General features: G+C 41.3%; 1 protein-coding gene across 6 annotated transcripts in view; it reads left to right on the top strand.

Moving 5' to 3' along the window:
• nav3 (neuron navigator 3) overlaps positions 1 to 27,095 on the top strand; it is a 250,336-nt gene that overhangs the window by 126,093 nt on the left and 97,148 nt on the right. For all 6 annotated transcript variants that reach the window (XM_047390367.1, XM_047390370.1, XM_047390368.1 and 3 more), the window contains 3 exons: positions 6,203 to 6,345; positions 13,718 to 14,822; positions 17,677 to 17,792. In XM_047390367.1, coding sequence (XP_047246323.1) covers positions 6,203 to 6,345; positions 13,718 to 14,822; positions 17,677 to 17,792 — 1,364 coding nt within the window. The remainder of the gene's footprint in view (positions 1 to 6,202; positions 6,346 to 13,717; positions 14,823 to 17,676; positions 17,793 to 27,095) is intronic.

The following is a 27,095-nucleotide window of genomic DNA, read 5'->3' as shown; positions in this document are numbered from 1 at the left end:
AAAAGCTTTATGGAGATGAAGATTTCATTTTTCAGCACAACCTGGCACCTGCTCACAGTGCCAAAACCACTGGTAAATGGTTTACTAACCATGGTATCACTGTGCTCAATTGGCCTGCCAACTCTCCTGACCTGAACCCCATAGAGAATCTGTGGGATATTGTGAAGAGAACGTTGAGAGACTCAAGACCCAACACTCTGGATGAGTTAAAGGCCGCTATCGAAGCATCCTGGGCCTCCATAAGACCTCAGCAGTGCCACAGGCTGATTGCCTCCATGCCACGCCGCATTGAAGCAGTCATTTCTGCCAAAGGATTCCCGACCAAGTATTGAGTGCATAACTGTACATGATTATTTGAAGGTTGACGTTTTTTGTATTAAAAACACTTTTCTTTTATTGGTCGGATGAAATATGCTAATTTTGTGAGATAGTAATTTTGGGTTTTCATGAGCTGTATGCCAAAATCATCCGTATTAAGACAATAAAAGACCTGAAATATTTCAGTTAGTGTGCAATGAATCTAAAATATATGAATGTTAAATTTTCATCATGACATTATGGAAAATAATGAACTTTATCACAATATGCTAATATTTTGAGAAGGACCTGTAGATGTTCATCCTTACTTTTGAGTTCCTGCAGCTTTGATATCCTTGGTTTCCACCAATGATTGTCACTTTACACACTGTGTTTTGGCTAATTCTTTCCTTCTGTAATCCATCCCAGTACAACCCAGTGTTTGCTTTGATGCAAATGTTTGGTGCAGTATGATAGTTCTGCATGGACCATAAAGTTTCAGCAGGGGGGTGGTGTTTGACAGTTTGTTGGCTATCTGCTTGCATTGTTCTTTCGTTTTGACATGGAGGCTGTGCCTCTGACTGCTGGTGTTTCTTCCAGATGTTCCAGGCCCTGATCTTGGAGAAAAAGAAAAGGGTTTTGTTAGAAGATCATTAGGTGTGTATCCCAGACTTGCTTCTAAAACACCTGCATATAGCTGGTGACTGGCTTCAGTGTTTCACCTCAGATCCATCAACAAAACCACTGGGCAGAAATTATATTGCATTGTTCCTTCCATGTCCTTTTTGTTGAGGCATCATCAACCCTGTAGTTTGGAAGATGAAAGCATCTTCTGATGAAAGGGATTTCTTTTGATTTCCATCTGAATTGCCACGCTTTGTCTCTCCCATTTTCCCCTTTTTGTATCTTATTTCCCTTGTCTGAGTACGCAGTATTATCCCCCATCTATTCTCAGCCGCTATGCATTCAGCTACTGTTTTCTTATTTCTTCTCTTGCTCCTTGTTGTCCGGTTTCTTTTAATTTTATAATCGACTGACCTGCAGATTGAAACATTTCCAACAGCGAACAAAGCTAGATTAGATTTGTTATTCTTTTTGCTTGAATATTGCTATATATATGTAGCTTCATACTATTCAAAGTCCCCCCAGTGGTGATCTATCCCTGACTGTGACTCTGCAGCTGTTCAGAACATGTCCTCCTGTTGCAGCCTCACCTCTGAACTGGGGACCTCCTCTGGCTGCAACCCACTGTATCTAGTAAGCCACAGCACACCAACAGGGTCGGCCTCTCTAAGATGTAGGAATAAAAGTTGCTAATTCATAGAAATAGTGCTTGTTGGTGGCAGTGTTTTTCATGTTTATGTTTGCATAGCTCAGCACGTGGGTTGTAACTGGGAGGTTTGCTCTTCCTTTGTGCTGTGCAGGGGGCTTAAATGTTTCTGTTCTTCTGCATAAAAGTAACTTTTAGTTTTATAGCGTGTTTTTACTGGAGAAATATAAAAAAAAATATCCGTCTGAAGTCTGGATTTCTTTCAGGGTTGCCCTGTTTTTACCTCAATCAGTCTTCCTATCTCTGACCAATATTCCCGTCCTTGCCGAAGTATGATGCTATCACCACCAGTGATTAACCGTTAGAAATGTATGTTTAGGGGGATATGCAGTGATAGTTTTATACCTCACATAGCATTTTGCATTTTGGAAAAAGGCTAAAAGTTTGGACTCATCTAACCAGAGAACCTCATCCCCTACATGGCTTGTGGGGACCTGCAAATTGGACCTCTTGTTGGTTCCTTCTTGCTTCTCTTTCATAAAAGTAGATTTGCAGAGTTCACAACTAATAGTTATCCTCTCAACTGATTTTCCTATCTGAGCTGGTCATCTCTGCTGCTCCTCCAGTTAGCCTGGGACCCTAGGGTGCTTCTCTGAATAATGCTGTCCTTGCCTGGCCATGTCTTGTTAGGCTTGCAGTTGTACCATACTCTTTCCAGTGTCAGATTAAAGATTTAACACAGCTCTCTGCGATACACTTCTGCATAACATTCTCTCTGACCTCTCTGCTGTGTTTCTGATGCTGTTTGTTCACTAATGTTCTCTGACAAACCTTCACCTAACAGCTGGATTTATACTGAGATCAATCTAGATTTTATTTACAGATATCAGAGTTTAGGGGGCTGGATGAATATGGACATAAGCTGGCTAAATGTGGAAAAGTTTAAGGGTCCTGAATACCCTGTATGTCCTTTCTGGTAAATAGGAAGCTGCACACAAAAACTCTGTGCAGTTTGTCTTAAATCCAATCATGGTGTGAAAACCAAAATTTTAAAATAAGAAATAAAAGATTTATTTCACACCTCCAGGTCAGAACATATCAGGACGCATTGGATTGATGGCAACAGATGAAATGCTAAAAGCAAAACGTTCTGTTAATGTGGGTTTGTTTTCATGTTTCAGATCAGTACTTTCACAACGGGCTTATCAGTAAGTCTGAATTTGCCAATATTTAGAGGAATTCCTCAACTAAGCATGGGTTGTATTCTAACCAACTACAGCTACATCACCTGGAAAGCAGTGAAGACATTTATTTCCTAATATTGTGACGGTTGGTTAACTGTGTCCTAATGTGAAAAAATCAGAACACATGATATCTGTTTCTGTTTAGAGGTTTGCAGCTTTCTCCTCCTACATTTCGTCCCCAGCTGCGATACAGACATTTGAAGCATAATGAATCGATTATCTCGCAGAGCCATCAGCACATCTTTCTGACAGAAAGTCACTAGGAATAGGAAATATTGTTTTCAGCTATCCAGAGAATGTTGAGAAAATTCAGGCTGTGAATAAAAATTAGACACGTCCATCTTTACTCTGCTGCATAATTACCTGAGGCCCTTTAACCAAGATCCAACTTGTCATAAAATAACCTTTGGTGAGCCATGGAAAATCTGCCAATTCTCCAATAAATGGGGAAAAACATTTGATAAAGCACATATGTTGCAATGTGCGGTTGTATAATGTTAGGGTTTGAAAACTTTTGTATTGTTTATCACTCATGTCTGCTCTAAGTGCTTTTCCCTCCTACATGCCACAGAAAGGGAGATGGGGAGAGGAGTGCGTTATGCTTTTATCACAGCAACATCTAGGGGCTGCTCGTACTAGCCCACTCTCTTTCTCTCTGTTTAAAATCAAGACACATGAACCCTAACCTTTCTGACCCTTTCTGTGTGTGAACCAGCATGTATAAATAAAGAGAGAGGGGTGCCAACACTTTGTAGTCTGCACTGCAGAGTGTGAGCTACCCTTGCTGCAAGTAAAACTGACTGTATCGTTCTTGCCTCTGAGTTGACTAATTAATACCATAGCACCATCAGTTTTTTTATTTGATTATTTGTGTAATTCTTCTTTGGGAGTAATGAAATTCTCTAAGTGACTAAGCCAATTCCGGAGCAAATCAACATGTGACACTGGCATCTTTAACTGTGTCAAGAGTTTAATGATGAAAATGATGGGAACATGTGAAGCTGAGCTGGGAGAAACAAAGCACTATCTGATAAATGTGTGCCATGTTTATTTTTCTGTATAAAGTAAGGATTGCCTGAAGCAGATCCTAGTATTAAAACATTTTGAATTTTTTCATATTTTGTCTTGTTAAGACCCTAAACAGTTTTTAGGATTTTTTGTCTAATTTTTGGGTTTCATTTACTCTTCCCTACTCTGATGCGATAAATAAACTCTGGAGGAGCTGCAGAAATATGTAGCTCTGGTGGAAGGATCTGTCCAAAGCACAACAATTAGGCTGTATTCTGTAAATCTGGCCCATGTAAAAAAAAAATTACAAAAGAAAGTTTTTTTTTCTTAGAAAAGCCTTATGGAGTTTATTTTAGAAGATGCAGCAGCCATGTGGAAGAAGGTGCTTTGGTCACATTTCATTTTCCAGAAGTTTTTTTGGTGCAAATACTAGTCTCTATTTGCAGCAGAAAAAGAAAAACACTACAGCCCAGCCTGAACACAGCATCCCCATAGTGAAGCACAGTGATGGCAGCATCATAGTGTGGGGATACAAATGCACAACGCACTTTTCAGATTTTTGCAGTTAAACCCCAAATTATTCAGTTGGTTAGCAGATTTTGATTTAAAATTATTTTCATTCAAACAAGAAGTATCTCTTTATTTGTTTTATTAAAAAATGGCATCTACAAAATCATTTATGCCCTTTTCAATAATCAATGAAAAACCCTTTATTGGCATTATATCAATCAAACCCTTCCTATAATAACAGATTGTTTTCATGTTTCTGCTGGGATTTTGACTATTTGTCTTTGGAGAAGAGCTCCAAGTCTTTATGGTTGGAAGGGCTCCTTGCTATCACCCTAATCTTCTAAACAAGAAAATTTTTTTCCAGTCCCAAAAAAACATCTTGGTAAGAGGTATGAACACTTTTTGAAGTTCATTCATCATTTTTCTTTTATTTTACAATTATGCATTATCAGAACTGTGTTTATACCTTGACACATAAATGTGGCAGGAACTACAAGGTGAAAGAATACTTTTCCAAGTTGCCGTAGCTAACTGTTCACATTTTACTGTGTCTACAACAATAGGCTGGTCTAGCTTTCCATCAAGCTCTCTGTAGTATCTTTCACATCCTGTTGCCTTAACTCAGTGTTTATCTTCTCTTTCTCCCCAACCCACAAAGGAACACACGCTTCCTCTGCTACGTCAGCTCTGTGATTTCTCTTTCTCATGTACGCTGACACATTTTGATTTCAGTATCAGTATTAAAGACATCTTTGCACGATCCTTTCAGCTTGGAGTGTGTCAGCCGGAGAATGCCTCCACACTCCTTAAATCTTTGCACATTTTGTCACATTATAACCACAAACTGTATCATGTTTTATGGGGATTTTATGTGGTACATAAACAAAATGAAGCAAATAACTTTTGAAGAAGGAAATGATGCAGAGTTTCTTTTACATGTTTCTGACAAATGCATTGGGGTACAGAACCTAAATTAAAACAGCAGGGGGCTTTTAAAGTGTAGTAGAGCCACTTTTCAATTTTGTGCATTTCTCCCTAACTATGTGTGGTCCCTGTCTTCTCTTAGAATCAGCCAAAAGAATCTCAAGAGATACTCATCCCCTCCAGAATCCAATCCCTGTAGCATCATTTTGGGTCCTTTGGCATTCTACCTACTAACATGATTTCCAGATTTAAGATGAGGTCATTCCAAAATGTTTTTGAGTTTTGCACATGAACTAAAGATGTGAGGGTGGCTGACACTTACCTTTACTTTTTTATTCTAAATCTAGTGTGGCATGCATTTCTGTTGAGGCGCTCTGAGTTATTACTAGAATCACCTTTCACTGCTATTAAAGCTGTAGGCCTTGAAGTGTCTGTATCAGTTTTAAAGGCTTCCACAGATTCTCAGTTGGATTTAGGTCTGGACTTTGAATAGACTATTTGAGTTGTCTTCCAGGACTGATTTGCCTTTAACTCTATCCATCCATCTGAAGAAAAGCATCCACACAGCATGATCCTGCCTCTGCTATATGTCACCCTGGGAATGGTGTGTACAGAGAGAAGTACAGATTTGGTACAGATGTTTTGCACTAAGTCTGGAAGGTTTAATTTACTTCTCTGTCTCTTGTCTCTGTCATAAAATCTCAATAAAAACATACGTTTAACACAAGCTAAAGCAGTGCAAATACTTTATGAAGTCTTATTACTAAAAGAGTTTCACCCATATCACCTTCAGTAGGTAGGTAATATCTCTGACTGACCGATGTCATAATATGGTCACAAAAGAAAAGGAGATTAATTTTCCTGGTCTTAAATATTGCTAAAGACTTAGTTTCCATGTTTTATGTTTTATTTTAACATTAAATGTATCTTTTATACTGTGGTTCTCCAGGTTACCAGGGCCTTCTAGAGTACCCACTGCAGGCAGTGGGGCATCCAGAAGCCCTGGTTCATCCAACCTCAATCGTCGGAGCCAGAGCTTCAACAGCATCGACAAGAGCAAGCCTCTTCAGTATTCAAGCGGCAATGATAGAGGTGAGAAGCATTGCCATCGGCAGTACAGTATTACCAACTAGGACTGGAATAGTTGCCAGGAGAAAACCTCTTCTCTAGAAAAGAATATGGCAGTGGGACTTTTTATAGTACACATCTTCAAAGACCTCATAGCAACTGTTAAGCATGGTGATGGAGAGCTGATGATTTGGCTTGCTTTGCATTTACATGATCTTGGTACATTGCAGTCAATAATTCTCTTATTAATTCCTTAACATCTAACATATCACAGTTAAGGTGCATTGCCATCAAACACAGCGGTCATTAGAAGAAAGCCACAGATGACATATAAGCACAAACACCTCACACCAACTGTCCAGCATGGTGGTGGATGGGTCATGTTGTGGGCTTGTTTTCTGCAGCCACTGGACCTGGGCAGTTTGTAGGGGTACCAACCATGAACCTCTCTGTATACCAAGGTATTCTTGAGTCAAATAAAAGGAAATCTGTTAGACAGTTGAAGCTTGGAGTAAACAGAGTCAGCAACAGGACAATGATCCCAAACACACTAGCAGATCCACAGCAGAACTGCTGAAAAAGTAAACAATTAAGGTGTTGCAATGACCCAGTCACAGACTTGACCTCAACTGCCAAAAATGCACAAAATCTGTGCAGAGCAATCTTTTCCAAAACCAATGAAGTGAAGCAATGTCAAAGGTCAAATTCAGTTTTGATGACTCGTAAAGTCTGACAGAAAACAATCTTTTTTGATTTTGAGTTCAGCATTTTATAAATAACAAAATTCAACTTTATGTGTTTTGTACAGAATCAGGTAGAACCTGGTTTACAAAAAGACACAATAATTTCTATTGCATTGAGCTGTGTGGTGTGCTTGATTTTTTTGTTTTGTTTGTTTAATCACAATAAAATCAGACATAGTAACAGTTGCAAATATTATGTCTTACCTTTACACAGTTGCCAGGTATGTAATTTAAGGTGGAAATTGTTTCTAAAACCCTTAGGGCTTAACAGGTTGAGGCAACTAATTTACATTCCCCATCCCTGCCACTTGGTGGCACTACTCGCACAACACAGCTCTCCCAAAGCAGTTGTTGTTCCCTGCTCCCAGTTCCTCCGCTTCAACAGTTTTACCAGGTCTGCTGAATCATCCCCAGCTCCTTGTTCCAGCTGAGTTCTATAATGACAGCATTAGGAAGTGGTGGTAGAAACATCTCAGAGATGGCAGGAGGGCCACATTAAAGCTGTTGCCCTGTCAAAAATAATGAGGCTCTTAAAATGATTTTTTCTTTTAAAAAAAGCCTTGCAACCGGTTTGAGTTAGCTTAGGTATTTACTGCATCTGGGAATTTATTTCAGACTTTTGAGTTTTTCTGCCCTCATTTATTAATGTTCCATTCTGAATGGTAGAAAACAGAAATGAAAAGCAACAGATTAGGATTTTCTTACTTGTTGCTCACAGAACAGTCATGTCATTCTATAACAAAAACTCTGTTTTTTAATAAAAAGACTCAAGAACTAAAGCTTTACTCCAAGGGGATGAAACTGTAGTTTGGTTGAAAAGAAAACAGAGAAAAGTGCTAACAAAGGAAAGGAAAATAAATCAATTGATGGAAAATGTCAGCAACACAGCTCCGACCTTCTGGGCAAAACAGTACACAGAGAAGCAGATACAGGAAGTCTCTGCCGTGAGCCGTTTCATACACATTTCTCAGAAGATTTTGGCTTCTTTCAAGTTCTTTTTTTACACATTTGCCCTCTTCAAATCAGACATCCCTTTTGTTTTGCATCTGTTTTTGCTTTCTACTCCCTTACTATTTGCTATAAAAATTAGCTCATTGATATCAGGGATAAAGAAGCAAAAACCAGTAAAAGTAAAAGCATTTGACCTGTCTTGGTACTACTATACACAGGCCTAGATGTGTTTGCACCACTGGTAAAGATGTGTATATAGCCCTAAAATAAACTCTCTGACAAACATGTAGAGAAATCTAACCTTTGTTTAAAGCACATTTATCCAGCAGGGTTACCAGTACAATATGAACGAAAAATTGATGTTACCAAAATTACTAGTTACACAGTTATTTGTGGTAATTTTTACAGACTACTTGACTTAACTTACTCTTTTAGAACCTCTTACAAGATTGGACATTCCTCCTTGCACAATCTCTCTAAATTATCCAGACACCTCTTCTCTTAAAATCACCCACAGGTTTGTTATTGAATGTAGGTCTAGGGACATGGAAGACAGTTGACATTCTCTTTTGTTATTTTGACCATATGTTTTGGATTTATTATCCTGTTGAAAGACCCAGTGATGACCTCAGGTGAAGGCAAACAGAGTTTTATTACTCTTCCAAGATTCACTGGCCCACAGCCTCCCAGACCCTCCACCATACCATCCCTTGTTTTGCAACAAACTCAGCTAGTGTTTGTTGCTAAAAAGCTAATTCTTAGCTTCATCAGACCAAAGCATATGGTTCCAGTGAAAGTTCCAGTATCATTTTGCAAACTCCAACTTCTATTTGTGCCGGTAGGACACAAAAGGCTTTTTCCTGGAATGGCTCCCAAACAACCAGTTAGCATAAAGATAATCAGCACCAAATCCTATTTATATCAAATGTCAAGCATGGTGGTGGGAGGGGTAATGATGTGGGCTTGTTTTCCTGCAATAGCACCTTGCAGTAACCTGAGTCCGCTGTTGCTACTGAGAGATGGTGTCCCCAAGATGCTGCTCCTTCCTGCAGTTCTCTATCAGCAAGCTTTGAAGATTGTTTTTTTAACCTCCATTTCCGGACATATGGGTCCTTGACCAGCCTTATTGGTCTTTGTGTTAAGTCATATTTATACACCAGGGAAAAAGAAAGCTTTATTGAACTTATTAGAGGTCTAGAAGCTTCCTAGAAACTTTAATCAACTTGAAAAACTAAAGTATATATTTTTTAATTGTCCAGCGAATAAATAAAGGATAGATTTTTCAGAAGTTTTTAGTATGAAACTATGGAACTGAAAATAATATTGATGAAATTATGCTTTTTACACATCTTTACCAGGGGCGACAATACATTTATCTGTATGTAAGCTTTTACTCAAGTTTTTTTCAATGTTTGTAACATGGGACGTTCAGAAGAGGAAACAGCTGGATCCTTATTACAAATTCATTGTTAACCTCAGTCAGTCAGTAATTTTCTACCTCTTATTCCATAGTGGGTCACGGGGAAGCTGGTACCTCTCTCCAGCAATTTATGGGCGAGAGGCAGGGAACACCCTGGACAGGTCGCCAATCCATCGCAGGGCAACACACAAACAACCATGCACACTCATTCATACACCTAAGGGCAATTTAGAGTGACCAATTAACCTAACAGGCATGTCTTTGGACTGTGGGAGGAAGCCGGAGTACCCGGTGAGAACCCACACATGCACGGGGAGAACATGCAAACTCCATGCAGAAAGACCCCAAGCCAGGAATCGAACCCAGGACCTTCTTGCTGCAAGGCAACAGTACTACCAACTACCAACTACCACTGTGCATTGTTAACCATTTGTCCAATATCTACACTGCTCAAAAAAATAAAGGGAACACTTGAACAACACAATATAACTCCAAGTAAATCAAACTTATGTGAAATCAAACTGTCCACTTAGGTAGCAACACTGATTGACAATCAATTTCACATGCTGTTGTGCAAATGGAATAGACAACAGGGGGAAATCTTTGGCGATTAGCAAGACACACTCAGTAAAGGAGTGGTTCTGCAGGTGGGGACCACAGACCACTTCTCAGCACCTATGCTTTCTGGCTGATGTTTTGGTCACTTTTGAATGTTGGTGGTGCTTTCACACTCGTGGTAGCATGAGATGGACTCTACAACCCACACAAGTGGCTCAGTGCAGCTCATCCAGGATGGCACATCAATGCGAGCTGTGGCAAGAAGGCTTGCTGTGTCTGTCAGCGTAGTGTCCAGAGCATGGAGACGCTACCAGGAGACAGGCCAGTACACCAGGAGACGTGGAGGAGGCCGTAGGAGGGCAACAACCCAGTAGCAGGACCGCTACCTCCGCCTTTGTGTAAGGAGGAACAGGAGGAGCACTGCCAGAGCCCTGCAAAATGACCTCCAGCAGGCCACAGATGTGCATGTGTCTGCACAAACGGTTAGAAACCGAGTCCATGAGGATGGTATGAGGGCCCGGCGTCCACAAATGGGGGTTTTGCTAACAGCCCAACACCGTGCAGGATGCTTGGCATTTGCCAGAGAACACCAGGAGTGGCAAATTTGCCACTGGTGCCCCGTGCTCTTCACAGAGATGAAACAGGTTCACACTGAGCACATGTGACAGAGGTGACAGAGTCTGGAGACACCGTGGAGAGCGATCCGCTGCCTGCAACATCCTTCAGCATGACCGGTTTGGCAGTGGGTCAGTAATGGTGTGGGGTGGCATTTCTTTGTAGGGCCGCATTGCCCTCCATGTGCTCGCCAGAGGTAACCTGACTGCCATTAGGTACCGAGATGAGATCCTCAGACCCCTTGTGAGACCATATGCTGGTGCGGTTGGCCCTGGGTTCCTCCTAATGCAGGACAATGTTAGACCTCATGTGGCTGGAGTGTCAGCAGTTCCTGCAAGATGAAGACATTGAAGCTATGGACTGGCCCGCCTGTTCCCCAGACCTGAATCCAATTGAGCACACATTTGGGACATCATGTCTCGCTCCATCCACCAACGTCACGTTGCAACAAAGATTGTCCAGGAGTTGGCGGATGCTTTAGTCCAGGTCTGGGAGGAGATCCCTCATGAGACCATCCGCCGTCTCATCAGGAGCATGCCTAGGCGTTGTAGGGAGGTCATACAAGCACGTGGAGGCCACACACAATACTGAGCCTCATTTTGACTTGTTTTAAGGACATTACATAAAAGTTGGGTCAGCCTGTAGTGTGTTTTTCTACTTTAATTTTGTGTGTGACTCCAAATCCAGGCCTCCATTGGTTAATAAATTTGATTTCCATTGATGATTTTTGTGTGATTTTGTTGTCAGCACATTCAACTTTGTACAGAACAAAGTATTCAATGAGAATATTTCATTCATTCAGATCTAGGAGTTGTTATTTGAGTGTTCCCTTTATTTTTTTGAGCAGTGTATATAATGTAAAGAGCTGCATATGGAACCTTACTGCAGGTGGCAGTTAATCAGTCGGCAGTATTTAACTGGGTGATTTTAAACCTCAGCTTCTCTGAAGATTTTCTGGATGTGTTACCAGAAAGTCTACCACTGTATAAAGGAATTTGCATTTCATTCCCTGTCAGATGAGCCAAATAAAGAAAGGGTCTGGTTGTCATGACAACTCTATATCACAGCACAGTGAAAGGGTGGTCTTGTGAAGTAGCCTCTAGGGTGGGGATGGAGGACCTCTAAAGGTGGGATTAATGGAGTGGACCCACACACTTCATCACACTAAGGCTTGCAATCTCCTTCATTAATATGTAGAAACTACTTGAAGAGAAGAAAAATAACAAGGACGCCTTACACATATAATGATAAATATTAAATTCAGTTATATCACAATAAACATCGTCTCAACACTCTATTGGACAAACTGGTTAGATTTATATATCATTCCAAATTCAATACAAGTCAGTGTAGTTCATACAATTACATGGTAACATTCAGGTCCAGTTTCATCCAGTCCAATGCATTCCTTCATGTTGTACAATCAAGGTCAGTTATAGTCAGTTATTTATTGTTTATAGGTAAAAAGTTATCCATAGAAGGAAATTCAACCTATTGCATTAAGTAAATTGCTTTCCAACAAAGAAGGAGAAAAAGCAACAATTCAAAGAAAAAAAGAAATAAACAAAGACTTTGCAGGAATCTCTTCTTCTAAGCAAGCATGTTGCGGAAGTTGAAAGGAACAGTTCCATTTGAATCGGAAGAGACCTCCAGTTAGGGTGTTGCTTTTAAACATCTAGTGATAGTTTGAGTTAAGGCTGGGCGATTGGATGAACTGATTGACCATCAACGCGTATGCGGTTTCATACAATTAACTATTCGGTGGGGAAAAGTCTTCACATCAAACTGTTTTGCATTTGACACACTGCTCCAAGCAGCCGGTCACAAGCACGTGCAGTATCACTGCCACTCTGCACCGCACAGGTGTATTCCCCTTTTTCATCCCTAATGTAGTTTAATGGCCTTTCACACCACCATTCGTTTCTTTTTGTTTTTCAAAAACTACATGGCAAATTAGCTCTGCCTCCCCGTCAGATGACGCCATGGCAGAAAGTCTGGGAATTGTAGAAATTTGTTACCAGAAATGTAGGAAATTAGTACGCTCAACTATGAAACCTCAAACGTCCGCGGACAGTACGCGTGGAGTCCAGGCTGCTCACAGTATGCCCGTCTATGTTCTGCCCTTAAGCTTCATAATAACACTGTACGCCGGAACAAGCGACACAGCGCTTTAGTTACATCCTGTGGTTTACCTTTTTCATCCGGTTGAAAGTCAAAGTTATCCCAAATAGGGGACTTTCTATTTTTGGCAACTAGTTCTTTAATGTTTTGACATTTGTGTTCTAAATTGACAAATCGGTCTGTGCGTGTGTACATTGCTTCGCCCCCAAAAAATTCCAAACGTCACCTACGCGAATATATTGCTGATTGTCATTTGTTGAACTGATGAATAACGGTTGAAAAAATGGTCAGTGGCCAGATTCCTTTTTTACTATCTCCATACCACTGTATGTCTGTCTGTCAGTCAGAGCAGGAAATCCTGATCAGTCCTGAGTCCAGAGCTGAAACAGGGTGTACTTTCTTTTTACTATGACTGTATGTTCTTTCTTGTGTAAAGCCACTAAACTGTTTACCTTCCCAACTCACCTACAGTGTTTAATCCCCAGTTATTTTAATCCCCAGCAGTCTGAGCAACTGTGTGACACTGAGGCTTTAAGGTTTCAGAAAACATTCAGACCCCCACCCCCCGCCCCTTCTGGAGTGGCATTAAAGAGTAGACCGGAGGTGACTCACAGCCAGCTGAGCCCTGATCATGGCGCTGACTGACAGCCAGGCAGTCTATTGGTGCATAACTTCATGATCTCACCTTGTTGTCTCTCCTCTCCTCTCCTGCTGCTTAATAATGTTTCCTTTTTTCTCATCAATGTAAACTCTCTTCCCCGGAAAGTAAGCCAGAACTTTTAAACAATAGTATCTCCTGGGCTGTGGATACTAATGCTGATGATCTGTTGGCTGCATTTTGAAGGCTTACTCTTCTTTGGCCAACACAGTAACATTTAGCCCATGTGTGTTGTTTAAATGCTGTGTGTGTATGTGTTGAGGTGACAGAAATTATTGTGTTGTGATTTTTTTATTTTTTTATTATTATTATTATTATTTTTTTGTTCAGAGTCAGCGAGGGGCATCCCTGTACCCAGTGGGATGAATGGGAGTAGTATCGGTGGGATGGTTCCCACCAGCCTCAGTGGGCAGCAGCTGGCCTCTGCCATCCCCTCACCCACAGCTGGGAAGTCCTGGCGCAGCAAGTCCATGAACCTCAAGCACAGCGCCACTTCCTCCATGCTGGCAAGCCCCACTCATTCACCTTCCACCACTCCTTCATCCCAGGCCCTGGAAGCACTTCAACCACATGGAAGTGAGGGGTCCAAAGTCGGGTCGGGAGCTGCGCCTTCGCAGAGGTCAATGCTGGAGAAGTTCCGACTTATTAACCCTCGATCAGCCTCAAGAGCATCACCATCCATGTCAGAAATGACTCTTCAGGAGGAAGATGACCTATCAGAGTACGGTGATGATGGACAGACTCCGACTGGGTCAGTGTCCAGTAATGGCAGTAGCAGTGCTACCAACAAACAGAACTCAACAAAGACGCCAGCTTCATCCCTTTCTGCACCTACCAAAACCTCGTCTTCATCCTCCCCAAAAACGTCTGCGAGTGGCAGTAGGTCCTTGACTCCATGCAAAGACAAAGAGGACAAACACAAGTCTGGGAGAATGTCAAAGGATAGCTCTCCTCCAAAAGAAGAGCGTGAGAATGCAGTGGACTCTGCAAAGAAAACCTCCAAAATAGCCAGCCTCATCCCAAAGGGAGGAAAGTCATCGTCAGGGAAGAAAGATGGAGGCACTTCCTCAGCTTCCAGCGGCATCCCGAAACCAGGACTTAAAGGTCCGTCCACAACATCGTACAAACCTCAGAGCCAGTCCCAGAACCAGAACCAAGCTGTCTTAAACAGCAGTGGCAACATGCGGTCAGGTGAACCAGAGAGAGCCAAGCTGACCAAAGGAGGACAAGGTGGGAGTTTTTACATACAGCGCTCCGCCGGGGGTCCAGAGGGCAAACGGACCAGCATGACCTCGTCTACCAGTACCTCAGCCCTGTCCGGATCCAATGGGATGCTTGTAGGTGGAGGACTCGGAGGGAATGGAGTGGTTCAGCTTCCACAGCAGCAGCAACACAACCACCCCAATACTGCCACGGTGGCACCCTTCATGTACAGGTGAGTTGTGTGGAAAAGGTTAAATACTGATTCTTCTCTGAGATCTATGAAACTATAGACCCTTACACTCTCACACACACACACACCCTATGAAGTCTTGGAGTTCTCCCAGTGATCAGCTGGCACTCGCCACCATGCATCATGCTCTCGCCTCCACAGCTCTTCACAGTCATTACAGAACAAATTAACATCCTCTGCTCTCTGCTTGCCAAAGCCTATTATTTGGCTGTCTGTGTTTTATCCTCATTGTGAAATTCCAGACACTGGTAGTGTTTAAGAATCCATTCCCTGTCTTTTACTAGCGTGTTGATTTGATGCACACTGACTACAGTGGTGTGAGAATGGGGAAAATATAGCCCAAAATCTCTAGCTCTTGTACAACATAAATAAAGGATACAATTACCTTTGCATTAGGTGCGTTAGTCATATTTTCAATCACAAATTTCTGATGCTGTAAAAACCCAAGCTGCCAACTCAGTGAGCAAACATTAAGTGGGTTAGCCATCTGTAAAGTCTCTCACAGTCTTCTGAATGAGCTTCTTGAAACTTGGATTTCCAGGTGCTCTTTACTGCCATGTCTGTTTCATGAGTTTTTTAGTAAGTGAGCCTTTTGGCATAGAAGCTTCCAGTCATATTTCTGAACATTTTTGAATATTCATCAAAAAGGCATTAGTTGTTTTGGAAATCAAGTTCAGCTTTATTTGTGTCTACACTGCAGGCTGATTTCTGATAAAGTAGATTTGGAAAATCGGAGTTTTGCTATCTTTGGTAAAATCGACACTTGTGCATGCGAAAGTACCACCAACCTTGATGTATTTAATTGAGATTTTAGGAGAGATCAGCTCATTGTGATGCATAATGTTGAAGCGGAAGGTAAGTGATGATTTTTACATATGAAAACCTGTCATTCAGGCACATTTTCTCTGATTCCCCTTAATACCGTTAATTAATGAGTTCATCTGTGCGTCATTTAATCTTAGTGCAAGTCTAACTATTCCCTGAAGAAGAACGTTTTAAAGATCAGGGAACATACCAGATAGGCCTGGGATAGAATTATAGAGATGTTTATTGTGGCAGCATCATGCTGTGGGGAAGCATTTCCTCAGCAGTTTTGTTGATATAACATGAAAGAGGGATTACATCCATTCCTACTTTACCGACATTACTTTTTCAACATAAACATGACAAAGCAGCTCTGACACTGAAGCTTTTCAAATTTTTTTTTTCTTTCTGTTTCAGGCTCAATACAGAGTGCATTTTTGCTGTTTTTTATGTAAAATGTTATTTTTGTGATGCCTCTACTGTGTTTTTTGTCTTGTTTCTAAAGAAATGTTCACCAACAGGCCTCACCAGAGGCTCTCAGCATGCATTCAGGTAGTGTGAGGGTTCTCACTGTGCCATCATTTTTCCCTCCCACACAAAAAGATATTTTAGGTATTTAAAGCTCTCACAGGCCAGTTAGGAAACTGAATCAGAGAATTAAATAATAGAAATAACAAGGTGAAACTTGAAAGCCCAGTTTTGTTTTACTGTGCGTACTTACCATGTGTTTGCTCTCAGTCAAACATGGTCAGTAGTACAACAGGTAAAGGGTTACAGTGCACATTCGAATATAGCGGAAAAGTTTAGAATTTAATTTAAGTGTTTTCCAGCATAAGTATGGATTCATCCATCCATCCATCCATCCATCCATCCATAATAAATTCACTTAGGACTCTGGAGATTTGTGCCTGGAGAAATATGGAATCTTGATATGAAAAATGTAAAGGAACCCTCTGGTTGTAAACATGTAAGTTAAAGTTTTCATTAAATAAAAACACTTTGCATTATAGACGTTCCACATAGAGCACATTATCTTTAAAAATTGGTGATTTAGTTTTTGGTTAAGCTGCTGGTGTGACCATTTTATATGTAAGGTCGCCTTCCCTATTTTATTTCAAAATTTTATTATTCTATGCAACTTGGGTGGAGAATCCCTCTGCAGCTGAGGTGGAAGCTGGTAGTGAGGAGAAACAATTCACATGAGCTGAAGTCGCTCTTACAAATGGAAGCCAATTATTATCTGCAGTTCTGCAGGTGGTGACAGTGATCCAAGGTGTGTGTATGTGAGGGAATGAGTATGTGGTACTATGTGGCCTTTGCTTAGATCTGAGTGTGTGTGTGCTTGTTTTAGCCTTCTCTGCCAGTGTGTGCGACCGTATCTGTGCATATTTTCTGAATTTTTAAACATAAAGGCGGTTAAATGTTTACATTCATTGTACCGTGCATGTGTTTTTGTGCTTAAAGCAGTTTTTTCTTGCCATCTGTATATGACTGTCGTGCATACACAGCTCGTGTATGTGTGAGTAAGTCAGGCATCTTGGGAGCTGTATTGGAATCTGCCTTTGTTTATTTAGATCAGCAAATAACAGCGAAGCATGATGCCGCTCAGGCTTGAGGAGAAGAGGCAGATCCACAGAAACATATTTTAGCCCATTAACACTCAACTCTGCGTTTAATCGAAGGCAGTTTTTCAGGAAAGTAAAATATAACAGACTTAATGTGAGATGCTGTATATTATGCTATTATCGAAGATTTTAAAAATTGCAGCATTCTAAAAATGTTATCAAAAACGTTGCCACTTGATCATAAATTCAATAATTTTGAGGAAGCAAATGTCAGACACTGATAGATGGCTACGAGACTAAAGGGGATAACACTAGCTATTAGGAGGCAGGGTGTCCTAACTTTTTCCTCAGAAAACGCATTTAGTTTAGGGTTCATATTACCTTACTTTTGGCAAATGGCCTATTTAAACAGCTACAAACAGCTATTTCTGCTCATTTCTGTAAATACCCTGGTTTTATGCCTGCAGGACATTTTCAGAAAACGACTGCACCATGGTGGCCCCAGCTGACCCCTGCCTCAGCCCCACCAAGGGAGAGCTGGTCTACAGCAAGACAGCCAAACAGTGCCTGGAGGAGATATCAGGTACGACATACACACTCACTGTGGACACTGTGTGGATCGTACAGTGCCTTGCGAAAGTATTCGGCCCCTTGAACTTTTCAACAGTTTGCCACATTTCAGGCTTCAAACATAAAGATATAAAATTCAAATTTTTTGTGAAGAATCAACAACAAGTGGGACACAATCGTGAAGTGGAATGAAAGTTATTGGGTGTGTCAAACTTGTTTAACAAATAAAAACTGAAAAGTGGGGCGTGCAATATTATTCGGCCCCTTTACTTTCAGTGCAGCAAACTCACTCCAGAAGTTCATTGAGGATCGCTGAATGATCCAATGTTGTCCCAAATGACTGATGATGATGAATAGAATTACTGTGTGTAATCAAATCTCCGTATAAATGCACCTGCTCTGTGATAGTCTCAGGGTTCTGCACAGAGAACATCATGAAGACCAAGGAACACACCAGGCAGGTCTGAGATACTGTTGTGGAGAAATTTAAAGCTGGATTTGGATACAAAAATATTTCCCAAGCTTTAAACATCCCAAGGAGCACTGTGCAATCAATTATATTGAAATGGAAGGAGTATCAGACCACTGCAAATCTACCAAGACCCGGCCGTCCCTCTAAACTTTCATCTTGAACAAGGAGAAGACTGATCAGAGATGCAGCCGAGAGGCCCATGATCACTCTGGATGAACAAGGAGATCTACAGCTGAGGTGGGAGAGTCTGTCCATAGGACAACAATCAGTCGTACAATGCACAAATCTGGCCTTTATGGAAGAGTGGCAAGAAGAAAGCCATTTCTCAAAGATATCCATAAAAAGTCTCATTTAAAGTTTGCCACAAGCCACCTGGGAGACACACCAAACACGTGGAAGAAAGTGCTCTGGTCAGATGAAACCAAAATTTAACAGTTTGGCCACAATGCCAAACGATATGTTTGACGTAAAAGCAACACAGCTCATCACCCTGAACACACCATCCCCACTGTCAAACATGGTGGTGGCAGCATCATGGTTTGGGCCTGCTTTTTGTCAGGAGGGACAGGGAAGATGGTCAAAATTAATGGAAAGATGGATGGGTCCAAATACAGGACCATTCTGGAAGACAACCTGATGGATTCTGCAAGAGACCTGAAACTGGGACGGAGATTTATCTTCCAACAAGACAATGATCCAAAACATAAAGCCGAATCTACAATGGAATAGTTCACAAATAAACATATCCAGGTGTTGGAATGGCCAAGTCAAGGTCCAGACCTGAATCCAATCGAGAATCTGTGGAAAGAGCTGAAGACTGCTGTTCACGAACGCTCTCCATCCAACCTCACTGAGTTCAAGCTGTTTTGCAAGGAAGAATGGGCGAATTTCAGTCTCTCGATGTGCAAAACTGATAGAGATATACCCCAAGCGACTTGCAGCTGTAATTGCAGCAAAGGGTGGCGCTACAAAGTATTAATGCAAGGGGGCCAAATAATATTACATGCCCCACTTTTCAGTTTTTTATTTGTTAAAAACGTTTGACACATCCGATAAATTTAATTCCACTTCATGGTTGTGTCCCACTTGTTGATTCTTCACAAAAAATTTGAATTTTATATCTTTATGTTTGAAGTCTGAAATGTGGCAAGATGTTGAAAAGTTCAAGGGGGCCACACATAACCTTCCCCCTGTTCGTGCGCATCTATATTAATTCAAAGTTGACCTTAAAGCTGCTGCAATTCTGATCTGCAAGTTTATGGAAGAAAAAAACCCACAGGTATTCCTTACAATGTCTGTTGAATAGAATGCTGTTTTGCTTCTAATGCAAAGCTTTGGTACCACAGTTAGTTTGTTAGTTTGTACATTCTAGAACATAACGCTGGTTGTGTTTACCTGTGAGATCCCTGTTTTCTTCCCATTTAATTAATGGAAGAGAAAAGGTCAGTGTTGTCAGAGAGCATTGGCGGTCCAGAATTACATCTTCACCATCACAAACTCACCAGCAGCCACATCACAATATATTATCACCTGTCATGTTCAGCCTCAGCCGACTGATGGCCTGGGTAAAGGTGGGACATCAGGGCTGTTATAATAGAAAATATATATATAATAGTGTTTTTAGCAATAAGTATAAAATTTTGAATAGTAAGAAAGACAACATAAAAATACAAAGAAGGGTCAAACTAAAAAATAAAATAGACAAAACATTTTACTTATTTTAAGGCTGTAGAAAAACCTTTACTAAAATTTGAGATTTAGCTAGAACAATGTTTAGCCACCTGATAATGTTTTTAAGAACTGCTGAAACATGCAATGTTTATGAGCCAGAGGTAACTTTTTTTCAAAGTCTTGAGAGTAAGGTGAAGAGTTCATCCAGTGACCCCAGTCATCAGTGGGCTAGTTAGCTAAACCCAATGCTGCTGATTCAGGCACGATTGCTCTGCATGATATATAATTGGTTTTGTTAACCTGACGGTATTGCTCCTTTGAACTTTGTGTCTAAAGCTCAAGCCAAGTCTTGTCTTGTGCTGAGAGTTTTCCTTTCCTGTGAGTTAGAAGACTGACATAAGAACCATGGATCCAGAAAGCCAGTCCTTTTCAGTGAGAGGTAACACAACATTGTAGCCTTTATCTCATTACAATGTTGAAAAAAGACCACCACATCTAAATGTTTCGAAGTTTCTCTGCCTGTTATTTAGTTGCATAGGTCAGTCTTTTCAGCACAACACAGGGCACTATTTCTTTTATCCATGTAATTAAGGAGGGTGTCTGTTTTCTCCCTTATTGCCGAAGACCAAACTCAATAGACTGTTATGAGTCACACTCAAAGGTACATGCCTAATATACAGAAATTTGGTTGAATGGACACTGGCTCTTTATTTAAATGTGACATGTTTGAACAACTGCCTTTGGATATTTAGCAAATTGAGGTAATCCCATATTTAGTAAAACAAGCTGTTTCACTGTCCACAGTGAAGCAAGTTTCAAAGCACTATGGATGTTGAGGATGTTTCTCAAAACTGAAACCCCTACTCCAAAATCAAGACCTTTAAGCTAAACTAAAATCTGTTGTTGTCCAAGTGGACACAGATGTTCTTTATGGTTTGACAAATAAATAGATTGAGGTATTTGGCCTCAAAAAAGTATATAGAGAGGATTAACAAGCTCTAAGAACACAGTATCACCTGTCCAACTGAATGCAGTATTAACTGTCTGGAATGGAGGTGGCAGCATCATAGTGAGGGCTTGTTTAGCTGACTTCCGTACTGTTGCATTGCACAAAGTAGATGAAACAATAAAGACAGAGGAACGCCTCTAAATTCTTCTACTTCATCTTAACAACTAGCCGATCAAACTTTGAAGACAATTTGGTTTCCCTTTAGGGCAGGAATCCCAAACACGTCAAAACTCTGTTTGGAAACGCTAAAGCATACTGGTTTTCTGCCAATTGTACTGGTGTGCTGCACAAAGGGGATAGCTTAATCGCCAGATTATTCCAATGTACACTAAAATCAACAGCTAAATGGTTGAAACTTGGGCAAGGTTAGAAGCGATACCAGAACATTGACCCCAAACACACAATCTTGCTTTGAAATCATGCTACATGAAACTTCTGGAACATAAAAATTTGCCCACTATTGTTAAAAGCAAAGTCAGTTTAAAAGAGCAAAAGAGCACTAGCAGTTCTGGATGTTGGCATTGGATGTGGTAAAGAAATGCATAAATAGTGGTACACTCATATAATACATTACATTTTCCCAGTTTAACAAAGAACTGGAAGAGAACTTAAACCAACCAACCAGCATTGAAAACAAAAAGCCGGCTAAGAGTAAAGCTATTGTTTATCTTCGATTTTCCAGGGTTCAAATGACTGCAGCTCTTGAACATGATTGTGCTCCCTAATCTTAAAAAAAGTCCTATGTCCAAATTTATTTGGTATTTTAAAGATGTTTATACTTTAGCCAGCTGTTTGTGTCACTGAGGAATTTTGGGCTTTTACATTTTAGTGCTTCTGTTTGATATAAATCAGAAATGCTTTCATTTGGAAATAAATTCCATACTCATCATAAAAGAGAAAACAGAGCTCAGTCTAGATGCAACTAAACCTGACTAAGGTTGGAAAAGAAAAATGTCAAACTCAAAACCAGAAGAATTCTACAAAGCAGAACTTGCACAAACAACAGCGTGTGATTATAGGTTTAGGGATGTCAAGCGGGCAGCAACATTCCAGACATTTTGCTACGGTTGTGGCTTTTGCAAAGCCCATCATTTGCTGGATAAAATTAGACAACAGCGCTGACCATTCTTTTTGTTTAGGCTCCATTATATACACTTGCTTTTTGTAGGCACATATTTCATAGTCGTTTCACATCTTTCGCCCTACTGGCTCTTCCTCTGTGGAAGAGCAGGAACGAGTCTCTGACAGGATAGTTCAAGAGTCGGCATACCACACATACCACATGACAAGCCTGCTCATATTGCATACATATGCAGAGCCCATGTCAGGGGGTGTCAACTTTCAGACATCAAAGCAGCACAACTGTATAAAATCTATTGTAATATGTTCAAGAGTTTCAGAATTTGCAGAGATGAGACGTGAGATTGGGACAGAGAGCTCTATAATATCTGCATTGGTGCAGAGCCTTGCAAAATATTCTTACTGCTTGAACTTTATCACATTGTGACGCATCACAACCACAAACTGCAATGCATTTCATTAAGATTTAATGGGATAGACCAACACAATGGAGTGAAATAGGTAAAAAATGGATACATGGCTTTCAAAATCTAAAAACGTTTTCCATGTATTTATATTAACCCTTTACCTACATATCCTTAAATAAAAGGGAAACCAATTACCTTAAGAAGTCACCTAATTTGAAAATAGATAACAATCTGTTCCAATCTTTTCCATTCTTAAATTTGGTGGTGGAAGCATCATGCTGTGGGGATGCTTTTTGCAGCAGGGTCATGGGGCTAGAAAGGCTAATTGAGGGAGCCTAATAAAGGGCAATCCTGGAAGGAAACCTGTTAGAGGCTTTAAAAAACTTTAGACTGGGGCCGAGATCTAACCTGCAGGTAGACAGCAACCCTAAAGCTGCGATGGAATGGTTTAGATTAGACAATATAAATCCCTTAGTGTCCAGCGACAACTACTCACAGCTGTAGGCAGGGGTGCGCACAAGCTGAGCTTGTGGTAGAGTCATATGCAGGAAGAAAACTTGCTTAATCCAACTGAGAGTCAGTGGTGGGACTGATTTTACCTGGCATTATAGGTATTATCTGTAGCGATAACCCCATGTAGATTGTTGCGAATTTACCTCAGACCATTTGAGTTTTGAATGCAGCAGTGTTTTGAATTAATCTGAAACAACATCAAGCTGACTGTAAACATCACTGGTACTGGAGAAGAATCGGCTGAAGTCCAAATCCATCTGTCTGCAGCACTTAGTCCAAAATGCTACACTGTCTCTCTGACCAGAGGGTATTTCTCTTGATGGTGCCTTTAAATACATCTGATACACTGGATTGTCTAAATATAAAAAGAAACTTCAAAGTGATTTAAACTTTTTTATTCTGAAATGTCTGCACAGTCTTACTAGACAATTCCTAAACAACATCGGGAATTTTCAAGTGTTTCCATCTGTCCGTCCATCCAGTGGCTTATTGTTTTTTAATTAAAAAATAAATAAATCAAACCACATCTCGAGTTGCTTTTTATTTTCTGTTGACTGAAGCAAACCAAAGACCAATACACCCCTACTTATGTCTCAAATCTTCATACCTAATACGCACATTTATACTTGTCCTATTATCTGATGAAAATCTCTGCCTGACAAAAGCACATTTTAAAATTTAAAATCTAAATTAAATTTGGCTTACAGTGGCTTACAGTTAAACGTGATTAGAGAATGTGTTGAAAGCCAGTGTGAAAAATAGGGATGGGGCTGATTGCCTATGTAGTGACTGATGGGAATATGTTGGCTCATTGTTGATCCATGATAAGCTGTAGGGCGCACTGTTTTAGTTCCCGAAGATAGCATTTAATTAAGTCAGCTGGGTAGAGTGGTGCAGCGGGGGCTGCAAGCTTACAGGTGCACTGTCCAAACAACTCGCTGTCCCACTGTGTGGGGAGGAGAAAGCGATGAGGAAAGCTAGGGTAGGAAGTGAACAGGAGAAAGAATGAAAGGGGATTAAGAGAAAGAAGTGCTGATAAACACTGAGCAGGGCTGAGCAGGAGAGGAGGAGGGAAAGCTGCAGGCTGCATGCTGGAATGTGCGTGAGCCTGGCTTCGCCAGCCATTTATTATCGGCTGTGAAGAGAGAACAGTCAGTGTGTCAGGGAGGGAGGAGGCAGAACTGTGGCAATGAGCTGGTAATTAAAGGAGGGACAGAAGGTGGATGGGGGACAGATAAGAGTGAATGAAGAGAGCGTGTCATCAAATAGGGGAAACTATAAAGAGAGAGCGAGCAAAGGAAGAGCAGAGAGGCTGTGTGAGCCACTGGGGATGTAGCGGCTTGTGCATCCACGCCCCTGACCGTGGTGAGGCAGGAGAGAGAAGGCAGAGAGGCAGGATGCGGATGGAGTGGAAGGATGAAGTGATTTTTTCTGGCTCATAGTCTGACCACGAGTATGGGCTGGCTCAGGGATGGATCAGGATTTCACCTTTTCTCTCCACTCTTCACCCTACGCTTGCTTTCCCCCAAGCCCACTGAATCCTGGACCTTAGTGGGGAGGCGCGGGACTTGGAGACCTATCTGTTTGCCTCCTCTGTTTTACGGTTCCTCCCTCTCACCATCTGCATCAGTGAAGGTGCAGCCAAGATGTGAAGTAGAGAGCCACGCACAGGTGGAACCACTCGCATGTACTGCACCTATTCCTGAGCCACCACCACTGAAGAGGTAAGCTGTGGTGAGAGATGAAGAGAGGGGCAGAGTTTTCTGTGTATCAGGGGGGAAGCCCGGCCCGGCGGCCTCCCCAGCCTCTCCCTGACAACCTCAACCTGCGGATCAAGCAGCGCTCGCTCACCAACCTGACCCTGGTTAGTGATGGCGAGCAGCGGGTCTACTCCTTTGACCTCACTGACCCACCATCTCGTCTCTCCCAACCTCTGAGCTCTTCACCTTACTTGTCATTTTCCCAGCGGGCAGGAGGCAGTCTGCAGAGCAGCCCTCGGAAGGAGGGAAGCAGCAGGAACGCAGGTGTTCGGGGCACCAGAGCTCGATCACTGTCGCTTTCCCTCACTAAGGTCCTCTCACAATCGGAGCATTCCCTCATCCCAGTCCCTTGGCGATGCACGGCAGCAGGTGGACGATCACAACGGGCATCCTACAGTGGCCACCCAAGGACTGAACCACAGCGGAGGTCTAGGGAGGGCTCAGGAGAGGATGGAGAAAGCAGCAATGGATGTTCCAACACTGAAACAGCAGGAGAAAGGGGTGGCGGGTGGCTGGGTGGGAGGGAGAAAGACGGTGGGTACTGGGCAGAGGAGGAGGCTTCAGAGGGAGGTCCTCGAGAGGGAACAGCTCAGTTGGATAAGGAGGTGATCCTCTCCATGCTGGGTGACTTGGAGCAGGTCCTGCACACCTCACCCCAACCTTACCCACGTAAGTTGACCCTTCATCTCCGTGATGGTGGAATGGTGGAATTTATCCAGTGCTAGAGAATTATCATGACGACTCTAAAAACTGGGAGCTTAATTCAGGGAGTCAGATATATGTCCAACTCAAAGTTCTTAAAGAAGCCAAGAGAACATCAGAGCAGAAAAGGCCTACTATAAGCTGGTTATTTTTTTAATCCTCTTGTGGAAGGAACATACTTTCTCAGAGGACACTATTAGCATTTTAAGGCATCATTTAAACATTTTTGAGTTGGGGTTGTGGAGTTAGAAACCACCTAGCTTAGTTTACACTCAACGTGCTCATTTACGGACGTTACAACTAGATTCCTAACAAAAATCCACAACATTTTATAACCTGTATTCATCATCAGTCAGACTAACCCTAATGCCTATGTAACCCTAGCGATGTGTTATTTGGCTGCCTTATTGCCCTGTACTGCTACTTTACCTGAAAGTCAAACTATATGCCAAATTGTTTTGAAAATTAACCATTCTGTTGTGTTTTTAAGCAGTTGTGAGAAAATTGATAAGGTACATAAAAATGAGCCGCAGTTGAAGCTTCAGCTTCGGCACTGAGCCTATTATTGCTGTATTTTTTTAGCAGGTGGAGGAATGATGCAGCATTAAAACCAAAAATACCTCCAGGTTCAGATAGTGGGAATCCGATGCCTCCACTCCAGAAAAAGCTCAGCCTCACCCTCACAGCCTGTGAATCACACAGCCACTGTGATCAATACCTCATTATTATGTAGTGTTTGCCTGTGTAGGCTCTTCAATGCATGTCTGCCTAACACATTTTCATGCATGCACACCTAAATGTGTACATATGTATTTGTATTAGATAGTTTATCATTTATAGTTGTTTTACTGTGTCAGATTTTTCTTTCTGAAGTACCCATATACACTCTGCAGTTTTTGCCTACAGTAGCCGGTCATGTTTTAAATTATTTCAATATGGTGTTTCACCAGATTAAATAAAAGGGTAAAAAGTATTTTTACTTTTTTTTGTTCATCAATGTTCAGCGGCAAAAGTATGCATTCTCCTTTTTGTCCTGTTGTCTCTACAAAATTCATGTGATTTATTGGGAAATTATATGATTGGTCAACACAAATTAGTGCATAACAGAAATGGACAAAAATGTGTGTATGATGTGTTTTTGGATTATTTTTGCAAACAGGAATCTGAAAAGTGTGGCACACATTTGTATTAAACTCACTTCACTCTTGATACCCCTAAATTTAACCCAGTGCCAGACATCCATAAATTAGTAAATTGCATTTATAAATAAAAACCTGAATCCATATGTAACTGCCCCAATTTTTCTGATGCCATGCAATAAAATGTAGGTCAATCAATTGCATTGGTTAAGCAGTTAAAAAGTCTACCTGTGCATAATTTGACCTCTGTATTCAACTATTCTGTGAAGGCATCAGAGGTTTGTTGGAGAATTTTGGTAAACAAACAGTATAATGAACACCAAGGAACACGTCAAGGAAACAGATATGGACAAGTTTAAATCAGGGTTTGGTTAATGAACAGTATCCCAACCTTTGGACATCCCACAGAGCCCTGTTTAACCCATTATCTGAGTACGGCGCAACTGCACACCGCCAAAACTAACTAACAGGCTAGGCAAAGAGAGCTAAACAGTAATCAGAGAAGAAGCCAAAGGTCTGTGGTACCTCCAAGGGAGCTGCAGAGATCCAAAGCTCAGATGGGA

Source organism: Girardinichthys multiradiatus, chromosome 17, assembly GCF_021462225.1.
Source record: "Girardinichthys multiradiatus isolate DD_20200921_A chromosome 17, DD_fGirMul_XY1, whole genome shotgun sequence".
In the NCBI taxonomy this organism is placed as follows: domain Eukaryota; kingdom Metazoa; phylum Chordata; class Actinopteri; order Cyprinodontiformes; family Goodeidae; genus Girardinichthys; species Girardinichthys multiradiatus.
Note: the sequence above shows the minus strand (reverse complement) of the source record. Positions and strands in the feature narration are given on the sequence as shown.